Below are 14,807 nucleotides of genomic sequence, written 5' to 3' on the forward strand. Positions count from 1 at the left end.
GTATGTTCTTATATCTGAAAATTTTCTCCAGTTACGTTTTTTTTTCAACCGTAAGTGAACTTACGGTTGATGTCGATACTAGATACGAACCTTAAATAACCCTGGAGCCCAGAGTTCAGAAAGGTCGCCAATTACGGTTCAAAACTAAATTTCGAGATGAACCGTAAATACTATTACGGTTGGTAACCACTTTAGCTTACGAACTGTAATTGAGTTATGGTTCGTATCGAGCATTTGGTTACCAACCGTAACTGGTTTTACGATTGGGTTTTCCCCAAATTTAACCAGTTACTGTTGGTAGTTCATCTTTTACGAACTGTAACTAAGATTTATGGTTGGTTACGAGCAAAATTTCAACCGTAATTAGCTTTGAAAATGTCAAAAGGTTGAATTTTTTATGTATTTTAGATAACTTTGAACAACAAAAAGCTAGTTGGGACTAATTTAGAAGTATACCTGGTCATTCTTTTTTAAACTTTGACCAACAAAAATCTAGAATTTCACAAATATCACAAAAGTTTTTATTTTCTTCTCTTCTAAACTTTTTTTTTAAAAAAAAAAAAAAACTCTCAATTCTGATTATGTTTTGATTTAGAGTTAATTGAAGTGAAATTTAATCATTAACACTAAACTAGATTATCAAGACTAAACTATGTAAGGGTTAATTGGTCATTATCAAAAAAATTAATAAGAGATGACCCTTTTTTGTCCTATTATAACCGCCCCTCTAATGAATTCGTCCGCCCATATAACAAGCTTATTCAATAAATAAGCCAACAACCACCTTAATAATTCAAGTGAGCGGCAGCCAGCCACTATAGACCACACGTTTTCTTCGTTTCCTTGAAATCCTTTTCACCAATTACCATCATCAGCTGTGAGAGTGTGATCTATATGAATATAAAAAAGTTAGAATTCCCATTACACAGTGAGTGGGAGACATTACTCACTAGGCCTTACAGTGACCAATATATTCTTTTACTTTCTCTCTTTTTGTCTCTAGATTCTTATTGAGCAATATATTTTTCTCTGTTCTTGATTCAAGAATCAAAATCATCAAAGACTCATGGCATCATCAAAATTATTACATAGGGATACTGATGATGATCAGAAGATGACGACTCTGTTTTCTCCTTACAAGATGGGCAGATTCAATCTATCTCACAGGTTAGTAAATTATCAATCCACCCCTCTCTTTTTCTTGAAATTTCACAATATATTTTTCTCAAAATTTGGTTACACAATTTAATTGAAAGAATTAGTTGTTGATCAGGGGGTTTTATCCCCAGAAACATCATTTTAGAATGGCATGTGATTTTTAGGGGGATTTATTGTGTGTTTACAATACAGGATAGTATTAGCTCCAATGACAAGATGCAGAGCAATTGATGGGATACCAAGATCAGCTCATGTTGAGTACTATACTCAGAGAGCTACTCATGGTGGATTTCTCATCTCCGAAGGGACTGCAATCTCTCCCACTGCTGCAGGGTAATCTCGTCATTTCATCTATTTTTCATATTTTTTCTTTTTTTTTGTGTGTGTGTTCTTAAAGTATGTTTTTCTGTTAAGTATTAAATGATTTTCTTAGATCATGTTTTTGGATCAGTTTGATAAAAATAATATCAAAATGAATAGATATATAGAAAATTTAGAGTTTTGTGTCACAAGAATGAATAAAATCACATCTGATAGGACAATGTAATGCATATGGGGAATGGTAATATGGCAACCACTTTTTGATTTCCCTATGAGATTTCTTGTCAAAATTTAGGGGCGGATTTGAATTTCAAACATATTTGTGGTCAAAAATTTGATTTTGTTTCACAGCCAGGTGCATGGTTGTGCATGATAAGACTGTCAACTTTGTAGATTTTATTTTTTTTATTTTTGGTTTAGGGTTCTGGTCGGTACGGGAATTCAAAGTATTGACTTCAAATATGAGAATGAATTGATCCGAGTCAACTGGAATATATTCCTTGTAGAGTTTAAAGTTTGTTTACATTGCATGGGTTTTATACTCTTTAGGGATCTCTTACCTATAAATCACACAATTTTAGAGCCTTTTTTTTTATAGAAATCTTAAACTTTGAACTTTATATGAAAATGTGGAATCAGGTTTCCACATTGTCCAGGGATCTACACTGATGTGCAAATTGAGGCATGGAAGAAAGTGGTGGATGCAGTTCATGTTAAAGGCTGCATAATTTTCTGTCAATTATGGCACGTCGGCCGTGCATCTAATCAAGGTACATGCAAATCACATTTATCTAATCAACTAGAAATATTGGTCATCTCATATAGAATTTGTGCAATTTTGCATGTTTTAGCTTCGTCTGACGGATGGTAGGCTAATTGTTTGGATGACTCTTCTGTTCAGTTTATCAACCAGGTGGGACTAGTGCTCCTATCTCATCTACTAGTATGCCAATTTCGAAAAGATGGAGAATTTTAATGCCAGATGGGTCTTATGGCAACTACCCAAATCCCAGACCATTGGAAATCCCTGAAATACTTGAAGTTGTGCAGCATTACCGCCAAGCAGCAAAAAATGCTATCCGAGCAGGTTTTGATGGAGTTGAAATCCATGGAGCTCACGGGTACCTTATCGATCAATTTCTCAAGGATGGGATCAACGACCGGACTGATGAATATGGTGGATCCTTGGCAAACCGAACAAAATTTTTAATGAAAGTTACCCAATCCGTAGCAATAGCCGTTGGTCCAGACAGAGTCGGAGTTCGGGTGTCACCTGCAATTGATCATTTGGATGCAATGGATTCTGACCCCTTCCACCTCGGGTTAGCTGTGATCAAGAACCTTAACAACCTTCAACGAGATTTGGGTAACCAAAAACTAGCTTACCTACATATAACTCAACCTAGATATACAGCGTACGGGCAGACAGAATCCGGCCGACCCGGTACAGAAGATGAAGAATTAAGATTAATGAGAGCTTGGAGAAAAGCATATGAAGGTACATTCATGTGCAGTGGTGGGTTTACCAAGGAACTGGGAATGGAAGCAGTAGCCAATGGTGATGCGGATCTAGTATCCTATGGTCGTTTATTCATATCGAACCCGGATTTGGTAACCAGATTTAAGGTTAATGCACCCTTAAACAAGTATAATCGAGCTACATTTTATACACCAGACCCAGTTGTTGGGTTTACTGATTATCCGTTTCTCGGCCAAGAAAACACAAAGAAAAAACAACCGTTATCGCGTCTTTGATTTTGCATTGCTGAGTTTACTATTGCTAATTGTGTAATCCAGTAATGCAGCTATATACTGAATAACTGAAAAGTCGGATTGGTCTAATGGTCTACTTTTGTCCTTTGAACTATAGTTGGATAGGCCTTATGTTTTTCCTTCTATGGCCGGAAGACTTGCAGTTGTCCTTCATTTTATTCTGATCGTAGACTGTTTGTTAGTATCTTCCAGAAATGTTAATTAAGAATTGTTGGTAAGCTAGTGGCGGATATTTTCCGAAAATGTTAAATTTTCAAATTAAAGTATATACTATATATATAGAAGATCAAACCAGCCTATATGAGCATCATCTGTATCCATCTTTTTGTTCATCATTTGAATGTAATTCACCAGCAAATTTCGAAAATGAAGGTCCAAGTTATATCGAAAGAGATCATTAAACCTTCAAAACCAACACCTCCGCACCTTAGAAATTTCAAGCTTTCACTTCTTGATCAACTTCTTCCACCATTCTCCTTCCCTGCAGTTATATACTACTCCGCTAATGGGCAGAATAAGAGATACCATCTTTGTAGAGTGTAATGACGAAGGCAAAGACTATATCGAAGCGAAAGTTAATGGTGTAATGTCTGATTTTATGAATGTCGACGTAGTTAATCAACTTCACCCATCACACATTATGTTAGATGAAGCTAAAGAAGCGCAATTAGCAGTGCAAGTCCATTTGTTTGATTTTGGCCGAATCGCAATTGGTGTATGTTTATCGCACAAGATAGTTGACGGATGTGCAAACATAATATTGTTCATTAACATTTGGGAAGACACTGCTCTTGTATCACATGACAATGAAATCATGTATCCAACTTATGATTCAGCGGCTATTTTCGCAGCCGTACCCCAGGAGTTCAAGTATCATCACTTGAGGCAGATGATTCTGTCCAAGGAGAAAACATCGTTACGTTACGAAACGGTTTCAAATTTAATGCTTCTAAGATCACTGCCCTTCGTGCACGGATTGTTACTGAATCATGATTATCCATTTCTCGGTCAGGGAAACACAAAGAAAGAACCACCAAAATCGCGTTTGGCTTTCACTACAAGAAAATCTACCTATATATTATCGCATCTTCAATATATATGTTGTAAAAGAAAGTTTTTAGTCGCAATAGTTTTCAAGTGCAGCTAAAAACTATAAGTTACTGCTGCAAAATGAAATTGAAATTGTTCCCATGAAAATGCAGTAACAATATGAAAAGAGTGTGGCAAAAAGGAATAATCTCTTGCTGCAGTAATAGAGAGTGGGTGCAGCAATAGACTTCTTGCTACATAGGCTATCGCTGCACTAGTAGGGGTTTATGCCATAACCATTAGGTGCTATAATATGTTAAGTTTCTTGCAGTGTTTGGTGAGTTGATTATTGCAAATTTTGCGACCTTGTAATGCAGCTCTATATACTGATTCAGATTGATCTGATGGTCTACTTTTGTTTCTTGATCTGTAAGTTGGTAGGCCCTATGTTTCACTTCTACGGACGGCGGACTTGCAGTTGTCCTTCATTTTACTCTGAACGCAGAATGTTTGTTACTGCATGTATTTCCAGAAATGGTAATAAGAATGGTTGTTCAGCTAGTGAATGATGTTTTCCGATAATGTAAGATCAATGTCATATATAAAAGATGAAACCAGCCTATATCTGCATCGTCTGTATCCATATTTCTGTTCATTTATAAATAATTCATCAGCAGATTTCGAAAATGATGAAGGTCCAAGTTATCTCGAAAGAGATTATTAAACCTTCGAAAAAAACACCTCCGCATCTTAGAAATTTCTAGCTTTCACTTCTTGATTAACTTCTTCCAGCGTTCTACTTTTCCACAGTTATATTCTACTCGGCTAATGATGGTCATGAATCAAATAATAATGATTAAAGAAGTAAATCTAGCATACTCAAGAAATCTTTATCGGAAACCCTGGCACGTTACTACCCAATTGCGGGTAGAGTCAGAGATAACATCTTTGTAGAGTGTAATGACCAAGGCATAGACTATATCGAAGCGAAAGTTAATGCTGTAATGTCTGATTTTATGAATGTCGATGTAGTTCATCAACTTCACCCGTCGTACATTGTGTTCGACGATGTATCTAAAGAAGCGCAGTTAGCAGTTCAAGCCAATTTGTTTGATTGTGGCGGAATCGCAATTAGTGTATGTTTATCACACAAGATAGTTGATGGATCTGCACAAATGAAATTCCTTAACAGTTGGGCAGCCACTGCTCGTTTAACACCTGCCAAACAAATCGTGTATCCAACTTTTGATTCAGCGGCTATTTTCCCAGCCCTACCACCAGGAGTTCAAGTATCATCACTTGAGTCAGATGATTCCCTCCAAGGAGAAAACGTTGTTACGAAACGGTTTCTATTTAGTGCTTCTAAGATCACTGCCTTTCGTGCAAGGATTGCTACTGAATCAAGAAGTAGCAACATTTTATCAAAATATCCGACTCGTACTGAACCAGTATCGGCTTTGGTGTGGAAGTCGTTCATGGAGACAAGTAGAGTGCAAGTAAGATGTAGGTACAGAAAATGTACTCGCCACGTGTTCGCACGAGATGGCACGAGTTAGGTTAAGAAATCTTTCCAAAAGATTTTTGTATCCTTCCCGAGAATATCTGTCAGGGACTTGTCAAATCAGATGTCAGAATCACTTTCATTCTTATCAGGTCTGCGAAATAAATCAGAGATATGAAGACCCAGTTGGAGTAACCGGCAAGATATCATCCACGAAATTGAACGTGCGAAATAAGATTACTTGGAGTATAAGATAACTGACGAAGTATATGGATTACTGAGCAAGAAATGAGACAGTTGTCCCGAAAAAGTGCCAGGGTTATCGGCGAAAATAAGGGGAAAATTTTATGGAAAATGGCTTGGGTGCAAAGAAAAAAGCAAGTTCACATGAAATGCATGATTTCCAACTAAATAAAATGAGTTGTTTTCCACTAATTAGTTTGCCTATAAATAGAGACCTTTGGTCATTGTAAAGGGGGTTGGATTTTCGGTATTGGGAGATGTATTGTCTAAAGTGGAGATATTAGGGTTTACTTGAGTTTCCAAACTTGTATTATCATCATAAGTTATTAATAAATAAAAAGATTTTGGTTATGCTTTGTTCTTGAGATGTCTTAGATCTTATTTATTCTCTTATTTGGATGTACTACTGAATTTCCAGTAGGTACATTTTGGCGTCCAGAAACATGGAACTTAGATTGATGGAGACAAGTAGAGTGCAAGTAAGCCCTGAATTCCCCTTATCAACAGCAGGAAAAAAACCCATCAAAAATGACATTCCTTAACAGTTGATGGATCTGCGCAAATGACATTCCTTAAAAGTTGGGCAGCCACTGCTCGTTTAGCACCTGACAAACAAATCGTGTATCCAACTTTTGATTCAGCGGCTATTTTCCTAGCCCTACCACCAGGAGTTCTAGTATCATCACTTGAGTCAGATGATTCCCTCCAAGGAGAAAACGTTGTTACGAAACGGTTTCTATTTAGTGCTTCTAAGATCACTGCCTTTCGTGCAAGGATTGCTACTGAATCAAGAAGTAGCAACATTTTATCAAAATATCCGACTCGTACTGAAGCAGTATCGGCTTTGGTGTGGAAGTCGTTCATGGAGACAAGTAGAGTGCAAGTAAGCCATGAATTCGCCTCATCAACGGCAGGAGAAAAACCCATCATAAGGTCTAAAGAAAACTTTGCTGTAGATCTGCGAACAAGGTTAAATCCACCATTGCCTCAACCATCATTCGGCAATATTATGATGTATGCAACATCAGAGTCATCGGTAATTGACCATGATGAGAATACTCTGGGGTTCGCGGAACCGTTATATGGTTTGGTAAGCCAGCTGAGGTTAGCGGTAAGTAAGATCAACGACAAATACATACGAAAATTACAAGTAGGTGATGTTAAGTTCTTAAAATCACTTGATGAAGCCTCTCATCATTCAAATGGTGATGAAAATGCTGATGAGAAGGTTCATATCTGTTCGATAAGCAACATAGGTAGACTTCCGATTTATGAGATTAATTTTGGTTGGGGAAAACCATCATGGGTGGCCTTAAATACATTTAAAGAATACAAGAATTCTCTTTTTCTGGTGGACGCAAAATCTGGCATTGGTATAGAAGCATGGATGACTTTAGAAGAGGAAGACATGGCCATATTTGTAGAAGATCAAGATATTGTCAAGTATGCTACATTTTACACATCAGACCCAGTTACTGGATTTACAGATTATCCATTTATCGTTCAGGGAAACATTGAGAAAGAACCGTTGTCGCGTCTCTGAAACCTCTCTATCCATTTATCGTTCAAGGAAACATAGAGAAATAACCCTTGTCGCGTCTCTGAAACCTCTCTATCCATTTATCGTTCAAGGAAGCATAGAGAAATAACTCTGGTCGCATCTCTGAAACCTCTCTGCAAGAGTACTCCATCGAGGAATAAAATCCATATAAAAATAAAAAATTGGGATATTTAATATTTGGTACCCACCAAATGTCCAATACATTGTTTTGATATCAAACATTTAAAATATTAATGGTTGGTACCTAGATTAACAGTCGACTGTCAGAGACTCGTTTATTCCGACTATTTTTAGTTTTAAATTTTATACTTTCTTTTTATTATGAATGAATTATTATTTTTATGCATTTGCCCTTCTTAAAAAACACACAGGGTTAGAAACATCAGCCATCTCCTTGATTGACGTTGTCGCCGATAGAACCAGCTCCCGCAACCGCCCCTATATTGCTCTCTATGTGTATTCATCACCACTAATTTCTTTTCTTCAAAGCAATTGAAACCGTTGCGTCCAAAACAATTGAAACCGTTTCCTAGTCATATCAAGACTTTAAAACATTAGAAACTCAATCCATCCAGTACCCAATATCGATGGCAAAGAAACCGCTTGTTTGATTTTTTCCAGCCAAGAAATCACCATAATGTTTTCTAACTCCTGAAGGTGAAAAGATGGGGGCTGATTTTTCATTTCTGGAATTTTTACCAGCAGCTTAAATCTTCATTTTCTTCTTATCAGTTGATCTTAATTTCTTTCACTACCTATATCTTATTTTCTTTTTTGTCTTTGATTCGAGGTTTATTTTCCTTTTTGTCTTTGATTTGGTGAAGAACATTGTTTTAGTTCACTGCATGTACTTGCACGGGCAGTTGACATAATGAAAATGGTGTAGAATCAAATTTACAGAGAAGGGGGAACCGAATAAGAGGAGAGGAAGAAGATAAGGTTCATTTTAGGGAGAGTTTTGTAAATTTGTATAAATTTTTAATAAAAATAAAAGAAAACAAAATAAAGATGGGTCAAACAGAGTCTTTCACAGTGGAGTAACGGTCCAGGTACCAATCCTTAATATTTTAAATGCTGGGTACCAAAACAATGTGTTGGTCATTTACTGGGTACCAACCATTAAATAAACTCCGTATTGGTCATTTACTGGGTACCAATGTGTTGGTCGTTTACTGGGACCAGTTACCGGTTACGGCATGGACCAGTTATAATTAAGAATAAACTCCATATTTTAATAAGTTATAATTTTTTTCAGTAATGTCTTAGGAAAATCACCTCCCCATATAAGAATAATTGATGGATAAATTATTGATGGAGGCATAAGGGAAAAATGAAATGTTGACATGTGTCCTTCGTATTAGTTGTTTTCACAAATCCTGTTTCCAAAAATACCAAGACGGAAATCATACATCAAAGTTTAAGATTGAAAGACTCTTATAACCATTTTTTTTTGCAGAACTGAATACAAATATCTTTACTTATCAATTTCCGATGTCATAGTAGGATCCCCTTACACTTTTATTCTCACACTATCTCACACATTGGACGTCATTTTTGTGAATAAAAACTAAACGGGTGGCGGATTCGAAGCTAACATTTTGGGGATATGTTCATCTTATAAAACTCTATATTCTTACAAAAAATGAGTGCATTCGGAGACGTATAACACCACCATCAAATTCTTTGAAAATGAGCCGTTGAAAGCTAACGAATTTTAGCAATCGAAATTAAGACCGGTAGATTGTGAGGTATAATATTTCAGAATGCGCTAATTTTTGGTAGTCATGTAGAGCTTTATAATTAAGAGGAACATATCCCCGAAATATTAGCTTCAAATTTTTTTTCGATTTGTTTTTATTCACAAAAATGACGTCCAGCGTGTGAGATAGTGTGTGAATAAAAGTGTAAATCAATCCTTCCTCTATAACATTTCTTTTCGGTTAAGCAAGGTAGACATCTATATAAGAATAACCTCCATATTAGTGGCGGACTTGTATCAGACCCCCACTAAAAACAAATGGGTGTAAGAGCAATTTCAATGGACTCAATAAACATGAAATTTGTTCATTTTGCTCTAACTATGGACTCAACAAACATGAAAAACGGGTGGAAAAACCAACGATTTTATAGGTTCTTTTACTGCGGACCAACAAGAGTTACACATTTCATTTAAAAACGCGCGGATTTAGTATGCCCATGCGGATGAACATTGTCCGCTGGCGGATTATGAAATTGCCTCAATGCTTCCCTCTCTATTATATTCGAATTTATATTACCATTCATTTTTAATCATCATCCTTTTATATTTTTTTATTATTTATTAAATAATCAGTGGGACCTTATCTTTATTATTTTATATTAATAAAATCATTGGTGGGACCTAAAAAACCTGATTTGTTGATTTACTTATGATTTTCCATAGTGGAAAATCACGTTCGTTCACCCACGTAGCTGAGCAAAATTTCCAATTCAACCATTACCGTAGGAACTTCGCTAAGAGTAAAAAATAGGTATGTTGACCCCACTTAAATGTTGATTTTTTCATACATTGACCCCGAGTAATAAAATCCTCTAAGTCCGCAAATGCTATATATAAAGCTTTTTTTTTTCTTTTTGTGGCCATAAGATATTCTTACAGATAGGTTTTATTATATTGCTAAGTGTGTGAGAGTGTAATGTGTAACTCCCCGGGAGGTTAAACATATTTTGAGGTCAATTTGAAAGAACTCATTCTTATATGTTGATTGAAAGAACCCATAGTTACATGTTGTTTAGATGGTGTTCAAACTTCAAAACTTTGATTCACAAGTTAAAAATCAATTTAGTTTTCGGATGAAATAGCATAACACGTGACGTACAAGAGAAATTCTTATGGGATGAGAGAATTTTAGATTTTCCATATTGATCCCATGATAGAAAGATAAACATGAAAATATAGATAGGAAAACCAACAAATTCGTGGGTTTGAGCATTGTGTCCTAATAACAGATGCGTGTCTCTTCTTAAGTCGTGGCGTATCTTTGGTTGCCCGGTTTAGGATCAACCTCTGGCACCTGCAATTCAACAGTGTGGCCAAAATTCCCCCGACCTACGGTTCTCTTTCACTCCTCTATAAATACTAATTTCTTACATTGTATCAAATTACACCTCCATCAAACATTAAATATCACACAAATCTCTCCCCATTTAAATATAATTTATTGAAATATGTCTCAACCCTTGTTAGTTATTCGAGTTCAATATACTCGAGAAGGAGATTTGGCTGTTTGAAAAACTAAAAGAATCTCAAAATGGAAAAGTTACAAATGAATGGTAGTTCATCTAGTGAATGATGTTTTACAATAATGTAAGATCAATGTCATATATAGAAGATGAAACCAGCCTATATCTGCATCGTCTGTATCCATATTTCTGTTCATTTGTAAATAATAATCAGCAGATTTCGAAAATGATGAAGGTCCCGGTTATCTCGAAAGAGATCATTAAACCTTCGAAACCAACACCTCCGCATCTTAGAAATTTCAAGCTTTCAATTCTTGATCAACTTCTTCCAGCATTCTACTTTCCCATAGTAATATTCTACTCGGCTAATGATGGTCATGAATCAAATAATAATGATCAAAGAAGTAAATCTAGCATGCTCAAGAAATATTTATCGGAAACCCTGAAACGTTACTACCCAATTAAGTAGAGTCAGAGATAACATCTTTTGTAGATTGTAATGTCCACGGCGTGGACTATATCGAAGCGAAAGTTAATGCTGTGATGTTTGATTTTATGAATGTCGATGTAGTTCATCAAATTCACCAGTCGTACATTGTGTTCGCCGGTGTAGCTAAAGAAGTGCAGTTAACAGTTCAAGCCAATTTATTTGATTGTGGCGGATTCGCAATTAGTGTATGTTTATCACAAATGACATACCTTAACAGTTGATGGATCTGCATAAATGACATTCCTTAATAGTCGGGAAGCCACTGCTCGTTCAGCACCTGACAAACAAATCGTGTATCAACTTTTGATTCAGCGGCTATTTTCCTAGCCCTACCACCAGGAGTTCAAGTATCATCACTTGAGTCAGATGACTCCCTCCAAAGAAAAAACGGCGTTCAACATTTTATCAAAATATCCGACTCGTACTGAAGTAGTATCGGCTTTGGTGTGGAAGTCGTTCATGGAGACAAGTAGAGTGCAAGTAAGCCGTGAATTCCCCTTATCAACAGCAGGAAAAAAAACCCATCATAAGGTCTAAAGCAAAATTTGCTGTAAATATGCGAACAAGGTTAAATCTACCATTGCCTCAACCATCATTCGACAATATTATGATGTATGCAACAGCAAAGTCATCGGTAATTGACCATGATGAAAATACTCTGGGGTTCGCGGAACCGTTACATGGTTTGCTAAGCCATCTGAGGTTAGGGGTAAGTAAGATCAAGGACGACGGAAATTATAAGAAGGTGATGTTGAGTTCTTAAAATCACTTGATGAAGCCTCTCATCATTCAAATGGTGATGAAAATGCTGATGAGAAGGTTCATATCTGTTCGATAAGCAACATAGGTAGACTTCCGATTTATGAGATTAATTTTGGTTGGGGAAAACCATCATGGGTGGCCTTAAATACATTTAAATAATATAAGAACTCTCTTTTTCTGGTGGACGCAAAATCTGGCACTGGTATAGAAGCATGGGTGACTTTAGAAGAGGAAGACATGGCCATATTTGTAGAAGATCAAGATATTGTCCAGTATGCTACATTTTACACATCAAACCCAGTTACTGGATTTACAGATTATCCATTTATCGTTCAGGGAAAAATTGAGAAAGAACCCTTGTCGCGTCTCTGAAACTTCTCTATCCATTTATCGTTCAGGGAAACATAGAGAAAGAACCCTTGTCGCGTATCTGAAACCCCTATGCAAGAGTACACCATCTAGGAATAAAATCCATATAAGAATAAAAAGTTATGGTTATGGCATGGGCCACTTATAATTAAGAATAAACTTCATATTATAATAAGTTATAATGTTTTTCAGTCCTGTCTTAGGAAAATCACCTCCGCGATTAAGAATAATTGATGAATAAATTTTTGATGGGAGTGTTTTTTGATGGGGGCATGAGAGAAAAATGAGATGTTGACATGTGTCCTTCGTATTAATTGTTTTCACAAATCCTCTTTCCAAAAATACAAAGACGGAAATCATACATCAAAGATTAAGACTAAAAGACTCTTATAACCATTCTTTTTTTTTTTTTTTTTGCAGAATTGAATACAAATATCTTTTACTTATATGATTCACTTATCAATTTCCGATGTCATAGTAGGATCCCCTTACACTTTTATTCTCACACATTGTACGTCATTTTTGTGAATAAAAACTAAATGGTGGCGGATTAGAAGCTAACATTTTGGGGATATGTTCATCTTATAAAGCTCTATATTCTTACCATAAACGAGCGTATTCGGAGATGTATAACACCACCATCAAATTCTTTGAAAATGAGTCGTTGAAAGCTAAAGAATTTTTAACCATCGAAATTAAGACCGATAGATTGTGAGGTATAATATTTCAGAATGCGCTAATTTTTGGTAGTCTTGTAGAGCATTATAATAAAGAGGAACATATCCTAGCTTCAAATTTGTTTTAGTTTTGTTTTTATTCACAAAAATGATTTCTAGCGTGTGAGATAGAATACTTCCTAAAAAGTGTAAATGAATCCTTAAAACTCTATATTTTTACCAAAAAAGATCTATATTCTTAAAACTCTATACGTCCAGCGTTTCGTTTTGTTTTTATAAAGCTCCATATTCTTACCAAAAAAGTGTAAATCAATCCTTCTTCTATAACATTTCTTTTCGGATAATCAAGGTAGACCTCTATATAAGAATAACCTCCACATTAGTGGCTACCTTGTATCAGACCCCATTAAAAAAAAATTGGGTGTAAGAGCAGTTTCTATGGACTCAATAAACATGAAATTTGTTCATTTTGCTCTAACTATGGACTCAACAAACATGAAAACGGGTGGACAAACCAACGATTTTGTAGGTTATTTTACTGCGGACCAACAAGAGTTACGCGTTTCATTTAAAACCGCGCGGATTTAGTATGCCTGTGCGGATGAACATTATCCGTTGGCGGATTATGAAATTGCCCGTTAAATGCTTCCCTCTCTATTATATTCGAATATTTTATATTACCATTAATTTTTAATCATCATCCTTTTATTTTATTAAATAGTCAGTGGGACCTTATCTTTATTATTTTATATTAATAAAATAATTGGTGGTACCTAGAAAACCTGATTTGTTCATTTTGTTATTGTTTTCCATAGTGGAAAATCACGTTCGTTCACCCACGTAGCTGAGCAAAATTTCCAATTCAACCATTACCGTAGGAACTTCCCTAAGAGTAAAAAATAGGTATGTTGACCCCACTTAAATGTTGATTTTTCCATATATTGATCCCAATAATAAAATCTTCTAGGTTCGCCACTGCTACATATAAAGTTTTTTTTTTTTTTTTGTGGCCTTAAGTTATTCTTACACAGAGGTTTTATTGTATTGCTAAGTGTGTATGCGTGTAATATGTAACTCCCCAGGAGGTTACACATATTTTGAGGTCAATTTGAAAGAACTCATTCTTATATGTTGTTTGAAAGAACCAATAGTTACATGTTGTTTAGATGGTGCTCAAACTTCAACCCCTTTGATTCACAAGTTAAAAATCAGTTTAGTTTTCGGATAAAATAGCATAACACGTGACATACAAGAGAAATTCTTATGGGATGAGAGAATTTTAGATTTTCCATATTGATCCCATGATAGAAAGATAAACATGAAAATATAGATAGGAAAACCAACAAATTTGTGGGTTTGAGCATTGTGGCCTAACAACAGATGCGCGTCTCTTCTTAAGTCGTGGCGTATGTTTTGTTGCGCGGTTTAGGATCAACCACTGGCACCTGCAATTCAACAGTGTGGCCAAAAGTTCCCCCGCCCTATGGTTACCTTTCACTTCTCTATAAATACTAATTTATTACATTGTATCAAATTATATCTCCATCAAACCTTAAATATCACACAAATCTCTCCCAATTTAAATATAATTTATTGAAATATGTCTCAACCCTTGTTAGTTCTTCGAGTTCAATATACTCGAGAAGAAGATTTGGCTGTTTGAAAAACTATGTGTTAGAAACTCATCTTGCTGGAGCACCA

General features: G+C 35.7%; 2 protein-coding genes across 2 annotated transcripts; both read left to right on the forward strand.

The window, feature by feature from the left end:
* The first annotated feature begins 813 nt into the window (after positions 1-813).
* Positions 814-3,551, forward strand: LOC113326789 (12-oxophytodienoate reductase 3-like). The gene is made up of 4 exons (XM_026574443.1): positions 814-1,167; positions 1,351-1,491; positions 2,119-2,249; positions 2,381-3,551. Exons 1-4 carry the CDS (start codon positions 1,067-1,069, stop codon positions 3,232-3,234), a joined length of 1,227 nt encoding a protein of 408 aa, XP_026430228.1. The 5' UTR covers positions 814-1,066; the 3' UTR covers positions 3,235-3,551.
* Positions 3,552-6,587: 3,036 nt separating this feature from the next.
* Positions 6,588-7,568, forward strand: LOC113326376 (salutaridinol 7-O-acetyltransferase-like). Its single transcript, XM_026574114.1, has one exon. The coding sequence runs from the start codon at positions 6,588-6,590 to the stop codon at positions 7,566-7,568; it is 981 nt and encodes a 326-aa protein (XP_026429899.1).
* The last annotated feature ends 7,239 nt before the right edge of the window (positions 7,569-14,807 follow it).

This window comes from Papaver somniferum, unplaced genomic scaffold (assembly GCF_003573695.1).
Source record: "Papaver somniferum cultivar HN1 unplaced genomic scaffold, ASM357369v1 unplaced-scaffold_10, whole genome shotgun sequence".
In the NCBI taxonomy this organism is placed as follows: domain Eukaryota; kingdom Viridiplantae; phylum Streptophyta; class Magnoliopsida; order Ranunculales; family Papaveraceae; genus Papaver; species Papaver somniferum.